Here is a 17,649-nt window from a genome sequence, read left to right as displayed (position 1 = left end):
GCAGGATAATCCAATGGTAGAAGTAAAAAACAAACCCAAACCAGGTAAGTTACTCTATAAAGCTTTTTTATTCCACTTTAGAATAAACTCCCGTTGATAAATAGCTCTAATTTAGTGTACACTTCAAAAATCTTGCATGTCATCAATAGCTGTAACTAAGTGCAAACTTGCACTTAAATAGAAAATGTTTAAGTTTGCACGGAGAATACTCGGAATTGGACTTTCTTTTATTCATTTCCTCCGACTATGTTACAGAATCTCTAGCTGACAATCTAGTACAGGTTAATTTACTTTACACTAAGAGAGAACACAGAACATTTACAGACCACCAGAACAACTATCCCCTTCACCCCAATCACATAACCCAGCCCCAGATACACTCTTTTCCTGCATAAACTCAGAAATGGATTTGAGCTAGATTCAGTATAGTGGCAGCTGCAGCAAATCTCTTCCTTCTGCCTGATATCTAACATCTCCTTGCTCCTGACCTAGACTGACATATAACCTGTAGTAAAAAGTCTGCAGTGTCTCCAAGTAGTAATGTGCAATAGAAGCATTAACAGTAACAGCTATGGCAGTAAAAAACAGTCCAGTAGCCACTTTTCTTTGAGGCAGCTCAGGAGCAGAGGACTTACCAGCACACTGAAACAAATACTTGTGTGCATGTGAAGTAAATCCAACACTTCCTGGAAGTGTCAGATCTAACCATCTGAAGATGGACAGATCTATGCATGCTCAGTAAGCCCAGACCTATAGCAGGAAAGAAGCATACACACAGCCCATCTGCAAGTACAGTAAGATGTATCTTGAATGGCTGTAAATGCACCACCTAGAGCAGCTGTGCTCTATCTAGCAGACTGGCAGCTCTAGAAGACTATAAAAGTGTTCTATAAAGGTGTTTTTGAGGACAAGTACGAAAACCGGAGTTTTAAGAAATACAGCTGGCAAGCTACCAACTGGGGATTGTCTGGAGAACAATATTCCCCCCCCAAATTCGTGAAATCCCAACAGTTTACTTCCTCTGACCTTTCAGAAACTCATTCTCTCTTCTCTCTGTCCACAGAAATGCAGCTCCCAGCAAATATTAAAGTAGGGAGAAAATATCTGATTTGCTAGAGCTCAGCTTGGACCATTATATGGAAACTCTGTGACCCTTTGTAAGGGACATGACATAAAAAAAGATTAGATTAGCTTGTGACAACACTCAACAGACCCATCCAGTGAACATACTAGTACAAGTAAGTGCCACAACTGGAAGTTCAACAAAAGGCTTACTTAAGTATATAATATGAACGTTTTCTGAGTAGAAAGAGCAAATACAACAGACCAATTTAATATTAAAAAAAATTATCGGAGTTCAGTCTGTAAATACCAGAAAAACACTCTTAATTCTGCATCTGACCCGAACCTGATGGCTGGACTCAGGAGTATACTCTCTGAAAACTATTCTCCGTTTTCAAAGCTTCCAAGTATAAAAATATCACCAAATTGAATTTTATCACCATTCTTCTATCATATTATATTCCAGTTTTCTTGTTGCTTGTTTGTTTTTTTTACCTGATTGACTTGTAACCGTGGGCCAAGATTAGTATAGATCTCTTTAAGAAGATCTATTGCTCTGTTTGCGATGTCATCATTTCCCTGAATCACAACCTAGCATAATAAAAAAAGCATTAGAACATCTTAAAACTGTCTGGTATAAAATTTAAAAACAAAACGACTACATAAGTATCTTGACACAACAGTACGTTTAATTATTTTATGAGGTGAAAGTGACTAAAATGCTTAGTTACAAAATACAATCAATACAACTTACACTAAAGTGAAAGAGCAAAATTAAGAATTAGCTAGTTTAAAGGAGTTCAGAGTTAGCAAAAAAAGCCAATGCTTTATAAACAGAATGAAAGTAGTGTTTATATATTCATCTTCACACTACATTTCCATTTTCACTAGTTTCAGAGAATAAGACAACTATTTTTTCAGATGCTTGAACAATCTATATCACCAAAGACTTAACAGAATTTTAAAGAATTTTAAATGGCTGTAAGTGGGTGGAAGGAGGACAGGCAAATGAGTTTTTTCTAACCTGATAATCTGTATTTTAATTACTAGCCACCAGGTCTGAAAGCAGCCCTTACAGACAGCCCCTGCAGGATACTGAGCTGAAGCTTCGCAAGTTCCGTCATGCTGCCAAATGGCAGGGCAGATCCAAGTAAGTCAGTTCCCACAACTAAAACATGCTAGCATTACGTGGGCACTTTGTACACAAACACTGTGTGAAAACTTATTTGTATAAAAATTGCGATCTACTTTGGTTTTAACTATTATCACCATGATTAAAATACCTAACCCTTCAACAAGCCGCAACCAAAATGGCTGAAGATTACTGGTTTATATACAGCACATTTTACAAAACACAGCCACGATAATCATGCCACAGTGTGCTACTGTGGGTTCTAATGCAGCTCTTGAAAACTAGAAATACTCTGAAAAAATTAAGTATCAAATTAGATACTGATGTTTTTCACTAATATATTTGGCAAGCTTCAGAAAGCTACAATCTTTCTATTGAAAAACTATAACCATATTTAGGCAAAAGGTTGTGGATATAAGAGAAAGAATCAGACCAGTGATCACTTGGTCTAATCTAGAATCACTCCAGTTTACCATACTAAAATGAATGACATGAACTAGCTTATGAATTGCACAAAACAAAGTTTAGTTCTAATGTGCGTGTGAGAGAGAGAGAAACCTACAGATAATTCACCTGGAATGATCCTTTCTTCTTCAACAGTATAGGCAAATTTTTAATCTCATGTGCATACCCAAATATACTTGATGTTTCAAATAACTTTCCATTAAACATCAGTCTGCAAAGTTACCAACTTGCATACTTGCTGGGAGGACAGTGGAGTCAATACCCATGTATTTAGTTTGAAAAAGTAGTTTTTTGAAATTTCAGTCTGTAACTAATAAATTACATGTTCCTAAAAATTTAAAAAGAGACTGAGAAAGACTTAGCAGTTAACCTTTCAGATGTTTTCTCCAATTAACTTACCCTCCAAAGGTAGTCTAATCCTATTAATTCCAGATCATCCATCATATAGGCTCGTCTCTTTGCTACTAGCTTTCCTTCTCGACAGTTCACAGCTTTGAAGAAACGTTCAAAACATTTCATTCCATTTTCTGTTAATAGGGAAGGATCCAGCTGAAGCACATTATTTTCAAAGAAGTCCTTATTAATGTCAGGGTCTAAGTCTGGTTCATCCCCCATTAGTTTGGAATACCATTTAAAACAGGCTTCGCGATCACAAAGATAAACAGCATTTTCAGCTAAACACTTCCATATTTGCTTCGCCTGAGGGGCACAGAGCCACAGCTGACCATCCTTCAATAAAAATCTTGAGCAAAACAAAGAGACAATTAACAGCACCGTCTAATAGACATCTAGAGTTACAATTCAGTAAAAAGTACAGGCAAAAAGGTGAATATGTATATTATACATGTATATATCATAAGTACGACCCTGAAAACTTTATTTACATCATCAGTCCACTCATAATTAGCCCGTGATTTCTTAGTAAGTTTGAATGGACCAAGACCTTATAGTCCAAACAAAAAAGGAATAAAATTCGGCAAAAAATGTTTTACACAAAAATACCAAGCACTGTTTACATATTATAGACAAACAAATGCACATCTCCTATTTAGTTTAAAAGTCAGGTCATAAGAGATTAAATTACTTCTGCAATCATTCACTATGTTTTAGCACTCACTGTAGCAAAATCACAAAATAAGGTATCAATTCTATGGAACAGAGCCAGAAGCAGAAGTCAATGAACTGGAAATTTTTCCTTTTATTTAAGTAAGTTTTTCATTTGTGTTAAATTATTATTAAAGAACTATTAAGAACTTCACTTCTGAGAGTTAACACTAAGAATATTTCAGGAAGAACGAACAATAATCAAAGTTCTTCAGAATCATTTTTCTGATTCAAAATCTTTTCTTTGTAAAAGAAATCAGGGACTAAGTTAAGGCATTGTTTTTCAGAAATTGCTACCTACATATTCTACATTTGACAGCCATGGGATTTCATTAATTCCTTTACATCAACAACTAGTGAAATTAAAGGAAGTCACAATTTTTAATGTGCAGGAGTGATAAATTAAGTCTGCTATCCATATGCTATTTTATAATTTCATTAAACAGTTGTTTAACACTTCAGTATATTAACACTTCAGTTTAATTCATAAAAATTCTTGGTAAAATTTTAAAAAGCAAAACCAAACTCAGTTAGAAAACAAGTAAAAAATACTTCAGAACTTGACAGTTCATGTATTTTTACTTGTCTAAAAAAGGTTAAAACCAAGACAGAGACAGAGCCTAAAAAGCATCAACATACTGCAGCTCTGTGATAAGCAGAGATCCTTTGTTTTCATATTTTACTCAAACAGCAGCTGGTCAAAAGTCATCCAAATAATTTTTTTATTCCAACCTCTTTCTAAGGCTCAGTCACTGACAACCTAACATCGGTGTCTAACGCAAGTATATGTCAGTTTATGATCATGGATTTAACTCTGCTGTGGTACAACAAATAAAGACACATGGGCATATCCCTACATGGAATATTTTAAAAATTTTCAGCTAAGTTACCCCAGTATGTATGTAACTGTATCCACATGCACATTATATTCAAGTCAGTAGGATTCTGCACACAGACAGAAAAAGCCCATAGAAATCTTAGTGCAGAATCAGAGCCTTGGATTGCAAAGATGCCAATAAACTTTATTTCAATATTCCAATACCACCACAGAAGCCCTGGGGGGGCGGGGGGCGGGCGGGGGCACGGGCAGGACATCAAACCAAAAACATTCAGCGTATTTTTGAAAGAAGTTAACACAGCAACTGAAAACTATATAAGACAAAGAGATACCCAGGTGTGTTGTTTTTTGGTTTTGGTGGTTTTGGGGTTTTTTTCCCCCTTTTGCTTTTTCTTTAAAGTATTCTTACAGAAGTTAAACAAATGATCAAGTTAAAACTAACCGTAAGAAGTTAAGTCGCTCCTGTACTTCCTGCACATGACTGTATCTGCTTCCTGGTCTTACGGTTTGAGGATCATATTCACCATGCTCTGCAAATATAAAAAGTTTTATTAGACAATACATTCAGAAAAGACATGCTGACTCTAAAAGACAGGACATGTTGAAGACTTGTTAGTCTGAACATAATTAAAACCACTCAAAGAACAATAAATTTTCAGTACGGTGTAAGAAAATAATTTTCAGCAGCCTGCTACCAGTTAATATTTCATCCTAAATTAAAATGGGTACAGGCAAAGATTACCGAGGTCTATAATCAAATCAACAAACACTTAGGCGCAGATACATGTGCTCATCATTCAATATAATGAAAATATCACAGAAGAATTAGGAACCTGCATTCTACTTATTTGAATCAATTTTTCCTTATTTCAAGTAGTCAGTTTGAAGTCAGAAGTCAGTTCTAAGATAAAAGTATACCAAGCGTGTAATTCAGATTATCCAGTGGTTTTTCTGAGGATGCTTTAGTTTCGTTACAGAGCATCTTTTCCAAAATTTCAGTTTTCCATTTTTAGGGTTTTTCCTCTCCAGAGGAAAATCACAACTCCAGTTCTTTAACAGCTTTATAAGTAGCTACATACTTGACATCACTTAGAGGAGGAAAGTATATGACAACTTTATTTACTGCAAGTTTCCAAATACAAAAACCAAATGCCTGCAATACTGACAAGCTTGAAACAGAAGTTCTTGAGTAATTTGAAAGTAAGGAAAGAAGTCAAACTTCTACCTGCATTTTATCAGATCTCAGCATAATATTTTGTTTAACAAACAGCTGTTTGCTTCATAGGAACTTGGTTTTGGTGTGGGGTTTGTTTGTTTTTTTTTTTTTAATTTAAGAGATAAAATCTAGATCTGTACTTGCACTACCTTGATCTGTACTAGTAATATTTCATCATGACACATGTTCATTATGACAGCTCCATTATAAACTTATTAATGCTATTATTTCTTATTTGCAAAGGTATACAGATTGCATATAACTAAGATGACCCAGCTGTGGGAGACTGTATCATGAGAACATCCAGACTCATGATAAAATTTATCTTTTAGAACTGAAAATCAGTATCCCCTATATATCAAGGAGGGGAAAAAAAAAAACCCAAACAAGTCTAACAGCTGAAGTGCATCATCAGTGTTTCAAAATTAGGAGAAAAATAATTGTCATAAATACTGCTCTCTATATACAAGTGCAAAAGGTACATTAGCTTAAAAACTAAATAAAAGGGAAAACAGAAGACTAGTAGTTAACTGATGTCTACAAAATTGGAGGCCTTATGTTCACCAGAAATCCTTCAAAAATTTAAATTATAGTCCTAACGAAGTGAGCATAAATGGGCAATTATCAAAAGAAATGTGAAAAAAATTCTGAAGAAATAATATAAAAGTAGCAGAACAAAAGTTATTTAAGTATTAGAAGTAGAAAACCTGAAAAATATGCTGTTGGTCTAGCAGAAGAAACCATTACAGTAGATAAGCATATTGCAGAGAAAGTAAAACTAATTACTTCGAGTGTTGGGTGGTTTGGGTGGTTTCTTTGTTTCATTTTGTTTTGTTGGGGGGGGAGGTGGTGTTGTCTGTTTTAACTATGTGGGCTTTTTTTTCTGAATAGAGATTAATTCACAGACACAAGTGTCAATAGTGGCAATGATAGAAGAATTCAAGTATTAAAGGCCAGTCAGTCGCCCGAAGGTAATATGTATGTATGTATGTACTTTAGAATTCTGAAAAACTCTGAACTACAAAAAAAATCAGTCTCCCTAAATATTCTCCTTCTCAGCTTCTTTCTACGTTTGCCCAATTTATTTTCTACACTGTGCATCCCATGGCAAGTCTAAGTGTGATCTCCTTAAAAATTCTTTCTACATACAGAACAATGAACAGAGAAATTATAGATCAAAAAATGACTGGTTGAAAATTTAAGTATAATTAGCGATAAACACACAGAGACGATCATATGGCACAATTTCTACAAATAATTACATTTCATTAATACTTTGGATTTTTTATTACTTCAGAAAAACAAGCCAGAAGAACTGGCTAGCAATCTTTTCAAATTTTCAAAAGGTCTTTAATAAATAGTCAAAAAGATGAAACCATGACCTCCTCCTTCAGGACTACACAATGCAATAGCAGTTGTGTCTTCTCATGGAGGACTTTGCAGAGTTGGAGGAAAAGGTGAGTTCAATACAAGAGAAAGTAACAGATCATGGAAAAAATTCTGAAACATAGATTAGGCTTTTCTTTAACCTTAAAAAGGCAATCATATAAAAGGGAGTATGATAGAAAAGAATATGCATTAGTGAATGACAAGAGAATAGGAACATTGTTCTCCATCACAGAACTTAACTATGGAAGCCTTCAAGGAAAATAAAAATATGGCAAAATAAAAACTAATACAAAAAATAATCACAAATTACACAGTAATTGTGGCATTAACTGCCAAGAAGATCTGTGGGCAATTGGATTTTTTTTTTTCCCTATGGCATTTGTTTGACCTCTGCTGTTTGGGTGTTTGCCCTGAGTTTTCTCCCTCTGTCTCATTCACCTTCTCCAGCTTAGCTTAATTCTACAGCTGTCCATTTCTTTCTTTCTGTCCTCACAATTATAATCATCTTTATTCTCCTTTCATTTATTCCCTTCCCTGTCCCCTGCCATCTTTTCTTCTCCTCCAGGAAGAAATGGAAGGCAAACTTCACAGTGCTCTCTCTATGTTCTGCTCTATTTAGTACATAAAACTGAAACTGAAAGAGAAGTTGCACAGGAACTGTGTATTACAGTCTTAGTACAGTATCTGGAACATTAGGAGATATTTTCTGACTGCCCTTAATCATGTAATAAAGCATCTAATAAAAAAATCCACACTATTGTTCATTTGTTTTTGTACTCTGATGCAAACGAGTAGAAGTTCTGCAGCAGCTTTTTCTCAAGAAAGCACAATTTAATTGCTTTGTAATTAGATTCAATTCAAACTCTTTGCACACTTCTAATTCCTATCATGCTGAAGATGTTTATATTATTGCTTTACCCAGTCATTGCAGTTGGGGAAGGGCAGGGCAATGGGATGTGTTTTTTTGGTAGAAGAAAAGAACCATGCAAGACATCAGCCTAATTTTTCTGCCAAAGTCATCAACAATTTGATAGGTAAACAATATCATCAAAAATGACCTTTGGCTTCAATTTAAAAATAATTGAAATGAATGAATAATAGTTCATACATTAATAGTATGTGTAGGCTATTTTTGGACAAACACAACATTGCATTAGAATATAGTTGTTGATCATGTTTCCTTCGTAATCCTGAGGCCAAACCCCAGATTTCATAGCTGGCCAAAGTCCCAAGAGAAGGAGAGAATCATAGATTCTAAGCTATCCATATAGTTAAGATGCGAAGTTCATTATAAATGAAATTGCATTTTTGCATCACTTCAGCAAAGTTAAAGAGCACTCCAACAGCTTACAGAAGTTACATGAAATAATACTTGTTCTATTCCACCTTCTCAGAGAAGACTAAGCCTAAAACAGTATGGCTTGAGAACAGAACAAAGCATTTAGTATTATTTTAACATTAATTAGTGCAATGCTATCATTAATTAAGGAACTTAAGTTAGGGTAAACCCCCTCATGTATTCCTGAATAGAGAAATATAACTGCAGTATGCAGATTTAGCTTAAATGTCATTCTCATTGACCTATACCTGGCTAAAGCTATCATCCTCATATAGCACAATTATTCAAATTATTCAAATTATTCAAAAAGTCTCCAAGGATGTATTCTGGATATCTTTTATCAAGTACTTCAAAATTAAACGAATTCCAAAATTAAAGGTGTCTACGCAACTTACCTAAGCATTGGAAGACACACACGCATGCTTTACAATGTGCAAATATCCTGTCCTCTCTGAAAAATCTACACTGAATTCCTACATAACATACTGTGTCATTTTTGAGATGTAATTGAAAAGTTGGTAGGATGTTATGATGCCAGGGTAGAATGGTCCCTAGTTCCAGTCAGTAAAGTAGATGGGGGGAGGGGCCCCATAAATCTCCTCCTCTCACTTCTGTTGGCTTAATTCAATATAAAAAGTACTGTGGTCCTGTGTAACAGGGAGTTTCCTGGTCCATCATTCTCCTTCACTTCCCTAATTCTACCTCAGCTGCTAGAAAGCTAGTCCAGAACAAGAGTGTAAACTCATCAGCGAAGGGTTGAGTCTAGCCTGAAATATAAAAATACTAACATGATGTGCTGCCAAAATGTTGCTGATAACAAATGCAGCGAGAAAGCAACTGAAGAGAAATGGAGTTACATGGTAAAAAGAAACAGTATCGCCGCAATCTAAAGTCCTTCTCCCCGACAAATTCCAAACACTGGCTTCAAATAGAGGTGATTAAAAAACCTCTCAAAGGAGCCTACAAAAATTCAAAACTAGAAGTGGAATAAAATCCAAGATGATCATTAGGACTTTCCACAAAAATAACCACCCTAGCCTAAGTAGGACACGATGATGTTTATCAATCCACAGATAAACAAGAGCTGCCACTTCCCCATATTCTGTTGTAAAACACACATTTTCAATCGTGAAACAAATGTTTACACTTAAAGCTTTTCTTGCCCAATCAGACACCACAAGGGCTATCAACCCCACAGATGCTCGAAAATTAAACAAATAAACTTAATATTTATTTCATTATGAGATTTTGCTTTAACTCAATTTTCAACTGGAGTTTTCACACACTATTTATGAGGCAATTTTTATTTTAAAACTCACCTTTAGCATACTGCCTCATGCTTTCCATATAGGCAGAGAGATTTTCTGCAACCAATGTAACTAGGGCATGATTGTGCTGAAGTTGATTGATTAAGTCATGTCGGTAAAACACATGGGGACTTCGCTGAGTTTGACTGAAATTAAAATACAAGTGTTATAAGAAAAGCGGAGTAGTCTTGCACCTAACAGTTCAGAAATCCATTTAAGAAACTTGTCTTTGATGCAAGTTCCAAATTTTCCTAAAAGATCTCTAATAGAAAGCATATTAAGTCTCTGACAATATTTTTCTTTTTTTCTTCTGACACATCAACAGTTCTTACCAGTTATTAAAAGCAGTTAATTAATGAGGATTATACAGTTACAGTATGTACGAAAAATATCAAAGCAATCTGAGCAACTCAGCATGCTGCAGGGAGAGTATCTGCAGCAAGACAGGAATAGAAATAACCTGCCCATAAACTGCATAGTAAAGATAGAGACCCTCAACTGTAGTATAATTACAATACACATAACCACGGTTTCTTCCATCAGATATTATTTTTTAAATTTAATATTGAAACACTAAGTAATACTAGGTTAATTTTCAAAATGAAAGCTCACATTCTTAAAACTATAGTGAAAGAACATCAGGCCAATTCTTTCAATACTTCAAAAAAACTGCATGACTCTGCATTGTTTGTTTTTTCTAACAATATTTAACTGAAAAAATGTTGGTACAAACAAAGCATAGTGCAGAGCATATAGTCTAAGAAAAAACAGATAAGAAATACCCCAAATAAATAATTAGATTATAATTTAAGTCTATTATCAAGATCTGACCAAAAATGCTGCTCTCAAACAATACTAGACATATTTAGATTACAAAAATAAACTGCAAGAGAAAATATAGAGCTTGGGTCCAAAACCCACATGCCATGAACACTATCAAATTTTAGAACTTAGGGACTAACCAAATCTACAGAATAGTTTCAAAATGCATCAACTTCTGTATATCAGAGTACTGATCTTGTCTGCATAAACAATGCAAACTTGCACTGCTCTTCCACGGTAAAGAGAGAAAAAAAAAAAAGGGGGGGGGCAAAGAGAGGCGTTCCTCATTGTGTTGCCGCTCAGCTGATCCCATAGCCTGCCCTGAAGAAATACAAATGTGATTTCAGAACTGTTCTCCTTTCCTTCAACACTTAAGAAAGTAGATCCCAGAATTAGCTGAATGGATTACAGGTAGAAACTTTCACCCTTCCTAGGAAACAGGGTCTCCATACTAGATGACCTACAGCAGTCTACAGTATCGCCACACCTTTTGAGAACAGTAGGGAAGGCAAGAAATCCCAGTTCCAGCACCAGCTGATAATGATCTTGCAGCTGATAACCACATTTCACTGTACATGTAACAACAGATAAATTGATTCACTGGGCCAAAGATCACTGTCAATCTGGGTTTAAAAGACAGAAGCCATCAACACCCTTCCAATAATTTTGTTATCTGCGACCACCAATGTGGCCTGCTAAGCACAGAAGATTAAATTTCATAATATGCAGAGCTTTCCAAAACAGCTTGAAAGAGGCACTAAAACACAAACTGTGTTTAAAAAAAGAGACCCAGACATTTGTCAGAGAGAAAACAAAATGGATGGAAGCATGGAGAAAGAAAACATACAGGGCTTGATATACCCAGAAAGAACATCCTCTGTTTTCACTTTGAAGAACTTTTCCAATTACACTTCATTCCATCTCTGCCAACCCTCCTTGCTCAGTATAAACCAGCAGCAAAACCAGCAAAGATTGGATGTCTCTATTTTACTGGCTACCCGAAATGTTACCTCTAGATAGAGAGATGCATTTACAAAGTGTAACAGTAAATAAGAACACTGACTATTTGGGAAATACATATGATGAAACAACTAAAGGAACAAGCAGAAACAAGACGGGGTATTTTGCTGAATCAAGCTATTGGTGTGTGTATTGATAATACTCAATATTATGCATTGTATCAATATTACAAAGTATCACAAAAGGAAAGCATTATCAGCAGAAGACTTATAATAAATAAATCCTCTGCACTAGATTTTTTTTTACTTTTCTCCTTTCTCAACCACATGCACAAACAGTAAATGGATTCATCTTGGTTAACAACTACTTCTAAAAGTTAAGTAATTGTAAGAACTAGAGTTATGAGCTATGAGTTGTGAGTTGTTACATAGTATTTGTGAGCAACATGTAAAATGTTATTTTGATCATCTGCTAGTGGAGTCAAAGGCAAGGCAGTTGCTTTTAGGCACAGCAAAAAGCTGATCTGAGAAGATTTTTTAGCATGCTTTCTAGAATTAAAGCAAACTCCACGTGCAACTATAGAATTATTCCTTAAGCATCTGAGGTTCAGATAGATGATAATGTTGCCATTGGGACATATTCCTTTAGTAATAACTTTAATTTTTCATGCTCCTCAGTTAACAGCAAAACTCATCTTTTTGTCGTGTTTCTACTAAATGGATATCAAAAGCCAATATATAAGAAGAAAAAAAGTGTTTTGAAATGGGTGCCAAAGTACTTTGGAAATACTAAAAATGACATTTAGCAGTTAGAATGTGTGCTTATTTGCTAGAAAAATACTGGCAAAGTGACAAAGGCAAAATTCCAAACAACTTAATTTAAATAGATTTTTAAAAAATTATTTATTTGCACGTATAACTTGCCCAACATAATACCACATATGTAACTCAGCTTTTGAAGTTGAGAGTTCTTCTACTGTACAGACAAATGCTATGTACCATTAAAATCAGACATTAAAGCTCCAAATAGCAGTCACCAGACCTAGCAAATTCTACTATTTAGGCTACAAAGTGACTTGAAGTTAGCATCATTGTTGCCTTATAGTACTAACAAAACCCCTAAACTCTTACAAGAAGGTCCTCTCAATGTTCAGTTAATTCTTCTGGGAAAGTAATTTAGGAGACCAATCTTATACTGCTTGAGTAGATACAGGTCAAACCTAAGTACTTGAAATTGTCTACGGGAGGCTCTACCTCCATCAGCCAACACAGAGAAAATTAAGATGATTAATTATCTGTAGACTAAAGGTCAGTATGTTGAGTAATAAAGTTGACTATTCCTTAATATTAGTAAGTATTCTTGCACCCGGAAGAATCCTTGCACCTAAGTAAGAATTATTTTCTTATGCTGTTGCAATTCTGGTTAAGCTAAACTTCCCAAAACACATAGCATTTCTTTGCGGTCAGGGAGTTAGATTTTGCCAAAGCAACTGTATAACCAGGTCATCACTTTGCTCAACCGCATGAATAACTAGCAACAATTAAATCCTCCTCTTCAAAAGAATCTCTACAGTGCCAATGGCATAAGATAACTTATACTTATTTTTGAGGCCTTAGTTGTTCTGGACCAAACTTTTAATTGCCAATGACAATCAACTGAACCACCTCAGAAAAGCACTATATAGATTATGGGATTAATGTTGCACACAAAAAGCTCTGTGAAATGTTTTTGAGGCAGTTGACACAAATATTTGTTTTGATCTATTTTTGATCCAAATTCTAGAAGGATGCTAGAGATTTAAGTCAGATAAGGTAAACTGATAGATTAGATGCGTGCATTGCAATTTCCAAACTGTATCAATGTTAAGAGTCATCAGAAAACTCAGAGTACTGGAAAGTACTGATTACTTCAAAATGATGTTTTCGCTCACTAGATTTCCCGGTCACCTGGGCAGTAATACTACCTGACTAAAAAAAAAAAACCTCACTCAACAGTATCTTGCTAACAAAGGCTTCTCCACAGGAAGAGGTCTTTGTAAGTCCCTTGATTAAAACCTTTAATTCAAAGTTTACTTTCCTGCCATATGCGTTTTCAAATTCTGCATAAAAATTAGGTATTATCACATAGTGCAACGCAGACTTCCCTGAAATCTAAGGAATGGAAGAGAGAGTCTGACAAAAAAAAAAAAAACAACAATGAAAGGAGAGAGATTCAAAGCCATTTAACTCTACATATACCATACAGGGAACCTAAATTTCCACAATTAAAAGAATATAGGTTCCTCCCAAGATTAATTCAGAGCAGAAACCTAACCAGTGCCTTGAATGAGCTCTGCTTCAGTAATTACTTAAACCAAAGCCTCTTTGTTAAGGCATTGTGCTAAAAAGCATCCAACTTGAACAAGTACCACAAATAACCAGGTAGCTACATTTGCCTAGATCTTACAGCATGTAAAAGGTTAAGGACTCCAAGACACAGAAAACAGACTTATCTGCTAATAAACAGGTAACTTTGTAACCTTGTTGGAAAAACCTCAATCAATCATTAATGTGAAACTGTAAAGGATTAAAGTGTCATGATAATTGAGAAAGATGTGCCAAACTAAATGAATAAATAATAAATAAATTCCTGCAAAAGCCAGGAATGCAATATTATCACAGCTCCTTAAAACGGTATGAGTTAAGAAGATAGTGTTGTGTAAACTGAAGGCTTATTTTCTTCAACTTTCCCTGCCTTGATCCTTCTTGTAAGCACACTGCAATAGCAACATTGATTTGAATAGTTTAGCTTACAAGAATTAAAACAAAGAAATTATGCAACACCGATAAGCAAACAACATTTTTCTGGAGTTTGTAAAAATTCTGATGTGGATACCAAAAAACGTTAGGGACACAGAATCTCAGATATGGCTGTAGTGAGAAGACATTTAAAATAATGAAAATAAGCACGTATATTTTAACAAGTCCAAATAGACAATGGCTTTTTTCTTTTTTCTTCCTTTTAAAAACAAACAAACAAAAAACCCCCCACAAAATCAAAAAAACCCACAATAAAACAAACTCAACATATTTCTAATCTCTTCCATTCAGGAGAGAGAATCAGTAGAGTATTTTTCCCAGACAAAAAAGTCACCATTGATTTCAAGTAAATAAACTACATGACCTGTATAAATTCATCGTCAAAGAATAGGGGTGGGTGGGTGGGTTTTTTTGGTGTGTACGTGTGTACACATACATATATGCACATAAAATAACATTTATAGTTTGTAAACTAATTCCATTTTTATAACAGATAAACAAATCCAGATTTTCCACAAATCAGACTACTATTCTAAAAACTAATAAAAGCATGTTTGAGGAAACAGGTAATGCTCTCTTACTGAACCTAGGTGTCTGAATTTTTAGAGGCTACCTATACACATTAAGACAAACTCAAGAACATCTTCAAATACAGGTTATGATTTCATCTAAGCTTTCCCCCCCTCATGTAAAAAAATTTTTAAAATTTGCCTCATTCCAACCCATTCAACTTTTAACAGACAAAATTTTATTTGCATTCCATTCTTACCTCAAGTTTTGTGGTGCTTCACCAAACAAACTGCAAATTTCTCTAATTTGTTTCAGTGCTGGAATGACCCACTTGTCATTTGTGCGAAGCTCTTCTATAAAACGATCTATCCACTGGATCTTTTGCGTATCTCGATCCTTAAAGAACAAGCGTTTATAATCAAAATCAAGTATATTGCAGAAACTTTCATCATTCCCTTACTTTGTTTTGAAGACAGAACAGAACATACAAAGCCACACAAATATGAGATCAACTGAGTTCTGAAGCATACAAGCACAAGAAAAGTATCTGAGCAGCACTAAATGTTGGCAGAAGCTATCAGTGTGTCACAAACTCTCTGCCTTCAAGCACTCAAGCATTCAGTACATATTTAAGAAAACCTGTAGCTAGGTATCCCTTCCCTTCTTTCATTTATTTCTACTCACTGGTACTCAAGAGTAAACTGCTATAAAATATCAAGAAACAATACGAAACTGTTTCTTAACAACTAAGAAACAAAACCTACCAGTGGCTGTCAAGACAGATAATGGATTGATTTCAAACCACAATGAATTATTATTCCAGCAGACTTCTGCAGAAGTTTGGGTGGGGAAGGAGAGCCCTTCTTTCATTTATTTCTACTCACTGGTACTCAAGAGTAAACTGCTATAAAATATCAAGAAACAATACGAAACTGTTTCTTAACAACTAAGAAACAAAACCTACCAGTGGCTGTCAAGACAGATAATGGATTGATTTCAAACCACAATGAATTATTATTCCAGCAGACTTCTGCAGAAGTTTGGGTGGGGAAGGAGAGCATGTCATAGTTTTCACTGTCCTTTGCTAGGTCCTTTCTAATATTACACAAGACATATAAGGACTGAAAAAAACCCCTTAGCCCAAACAAATTAGCATAATCAAGTTCAGAAGAAAGCAAAGACAGGAGGGAGGCTGCTTTTCCTTTCTCCCTATTTACTTTATTAGGGTTCTTTTCCCATTCTTCCAATGTGGTCATTACAGTATGTCATCAATTGCAACAAGACAGGCAAACTGATGTATTTTACTCTCTCCAATTAAAGCACGAACTGTGTTATTTAAAATATGTCCCGTAACATTTTAAAAATACCTGGATGTTGGTAGAGTAATATGAAACAATGATAAGGAACACTTTTGTTAAATTACCAAATCCCCTGAATTTTTCATGGGGGATAGAAGGAGACTGTCAGTGACTGATTTCACAATAGAACATACCAGATTGCTCACCTGTGAACAGCTGTAATCTAAGATTTTAATATGGGCACTAAGAGCCTGGTCCATAATATCAACTGGTACATCATCACTATGAGCCAAATTCCACAAAAGGTTCAGCACTTTGTGTGCCATCACACCATCCTTGTCATCCTCTGCAAGACGACGAATTAACTCAAGTAGTTTCTCACGCTGTTTCTTGCTTGCATTTGTCCAACTTGCCTAAGAAAAGATTTTATCTGATATGAAAACCAGTCTTTTTTTTTTAATCCCACACATAACCTGCACCATTAACAAACGATGCAACAATAAATTGATGCAACTATATAAAGAACTTTCACATTAATTTATTTCATTAAAAATAAATAGCACATTAGATCAACACATAAGTCAGACACAACTGAATAGCTCCTCTAGTGTTTACAACTAACACGTATTCAACCTGAGACTTAAAAAAAAAAGGATCTTGATTTCAAAGTAAGAGATATGCTTGTAAAAGTTAACATTACCATTGACAAGTTCACCAACAGTCAAAATAGATCGGACTCAGCTGTTTCTTGCAAATGCTTTCTCAAAACTCTTGTGCTTATATGGTTCTTAAATAACTTAAAATCACTGAATGAGTAAAATTTTAGTATCACTGGTGCCTCTTAATCTGACTGAAACAAATGTCCTCTGCATTAAGTTAACCTTTTTCCGAGTAAGTTTCCAATATAACATTACTTCATATCCATCTCTCAAGGTCAGACACAACTTGCAACAGTTGACACACAGAATTCCTGAGCATTTAGTTCAACATCTAGATTACAGAACATTCGACCCATATTTACCAAACTAGGAGACCCCCATTAACTGGAACAGAAATTGCATGTAAGCCAAAATGTGACTATAATGCCTTTATCTAAAAAACAGAAAAGTGAGTCTACAAAGCTGGCTTGCATTTTCTAGTACAGCAGATCACCTCCTAGAAGTGAAACAGGTAAACAGGCCAGATAGCACCAGTACTGGAAGCTACAAATGTTAATGTTGGCACACATAAAAAGCCAGTGAATAACAAACTTTCAGAAACAAGTTGTTTTGCGATTTCAATCAAATCATTATATGTTTATAAACATTCAATGTTATTTTCCTGAGGCTGTTTCATTCTGTATCTAGGTTAACCAGAGAATAAATTATTATAAGATAAAGAGGAAGTCAGGGGAGTGGGGAACAGAAGTC

At 35.0% G+C, this 17,649-nt stretch overlaps 1 protein-coding gene across 3 annotated transcripts in view; it reads right to left on the bottom strand.

The window, feature by feature from the left end:
* The window catches only part of LOC104078746 (probable ubiquitin carboxyl-terminal hydrolase FAF-X), an 80,271-nt gene that overhangs the window by 44,354 nt on the left and 18,268 nt on the right, over nucleotides 1-17,649 (bottom strand). For all 3 annotated transcript variants that reach the window (XM_009580507.1, XM_009580506.1, XM_009580508.1), the window contains exons 11-16: nucleotides 16,447-16,653; nucleotides 15,202-15,338; nucleotides 9,865-9,998; nucleotides 5,044-5,131; nucleotides 3,059-3,401; nucleotides 1,558-1,653 (exon numbers count right to left, since the gene is read on the bottom strand). In XM_009580507.1, coding sequence (XP_009578802.1) covers nucleotides 1,558-1,653; nucleotides 3,059-3,401; nucleotides 5,044-5,131; nucleotides 9,865-9,998; nucleotides 15,202-15,338; nucleotides 16,447-16,653 — 1,005 coding nt within the window. The remainder of the gene's footprint in view (nucleotides 1-1,557; nucleotides 1,654-3,058; nucleotides 3,402-5,043; nucleotides 5,132-9,864; nucleotides 9,999-15,201; nucleotides 15,339-16,446; nucleotides 16,654-17,649) is intronic.

The sequence above is a fragment of the Fulmarus glacialis genome, unplaced genomic scaffold, assembly GCF_000690835.1.
Source record: "Fulmarus glacialis isolate BGI_N327 unplaced genomic scaffold, ASM69083v1 scaffold2866, whole genome shotgun sequence".
Taxonomy (NCBI): Eukaryota; Metazoa; Chordata; class Aves; order Procellariiformes; family Procellariidae; genus Fulmarus; species Fulmarus glacialis.
This window is presented reverse-complemented; position numbering and strand designations above follow the sequence as displayed.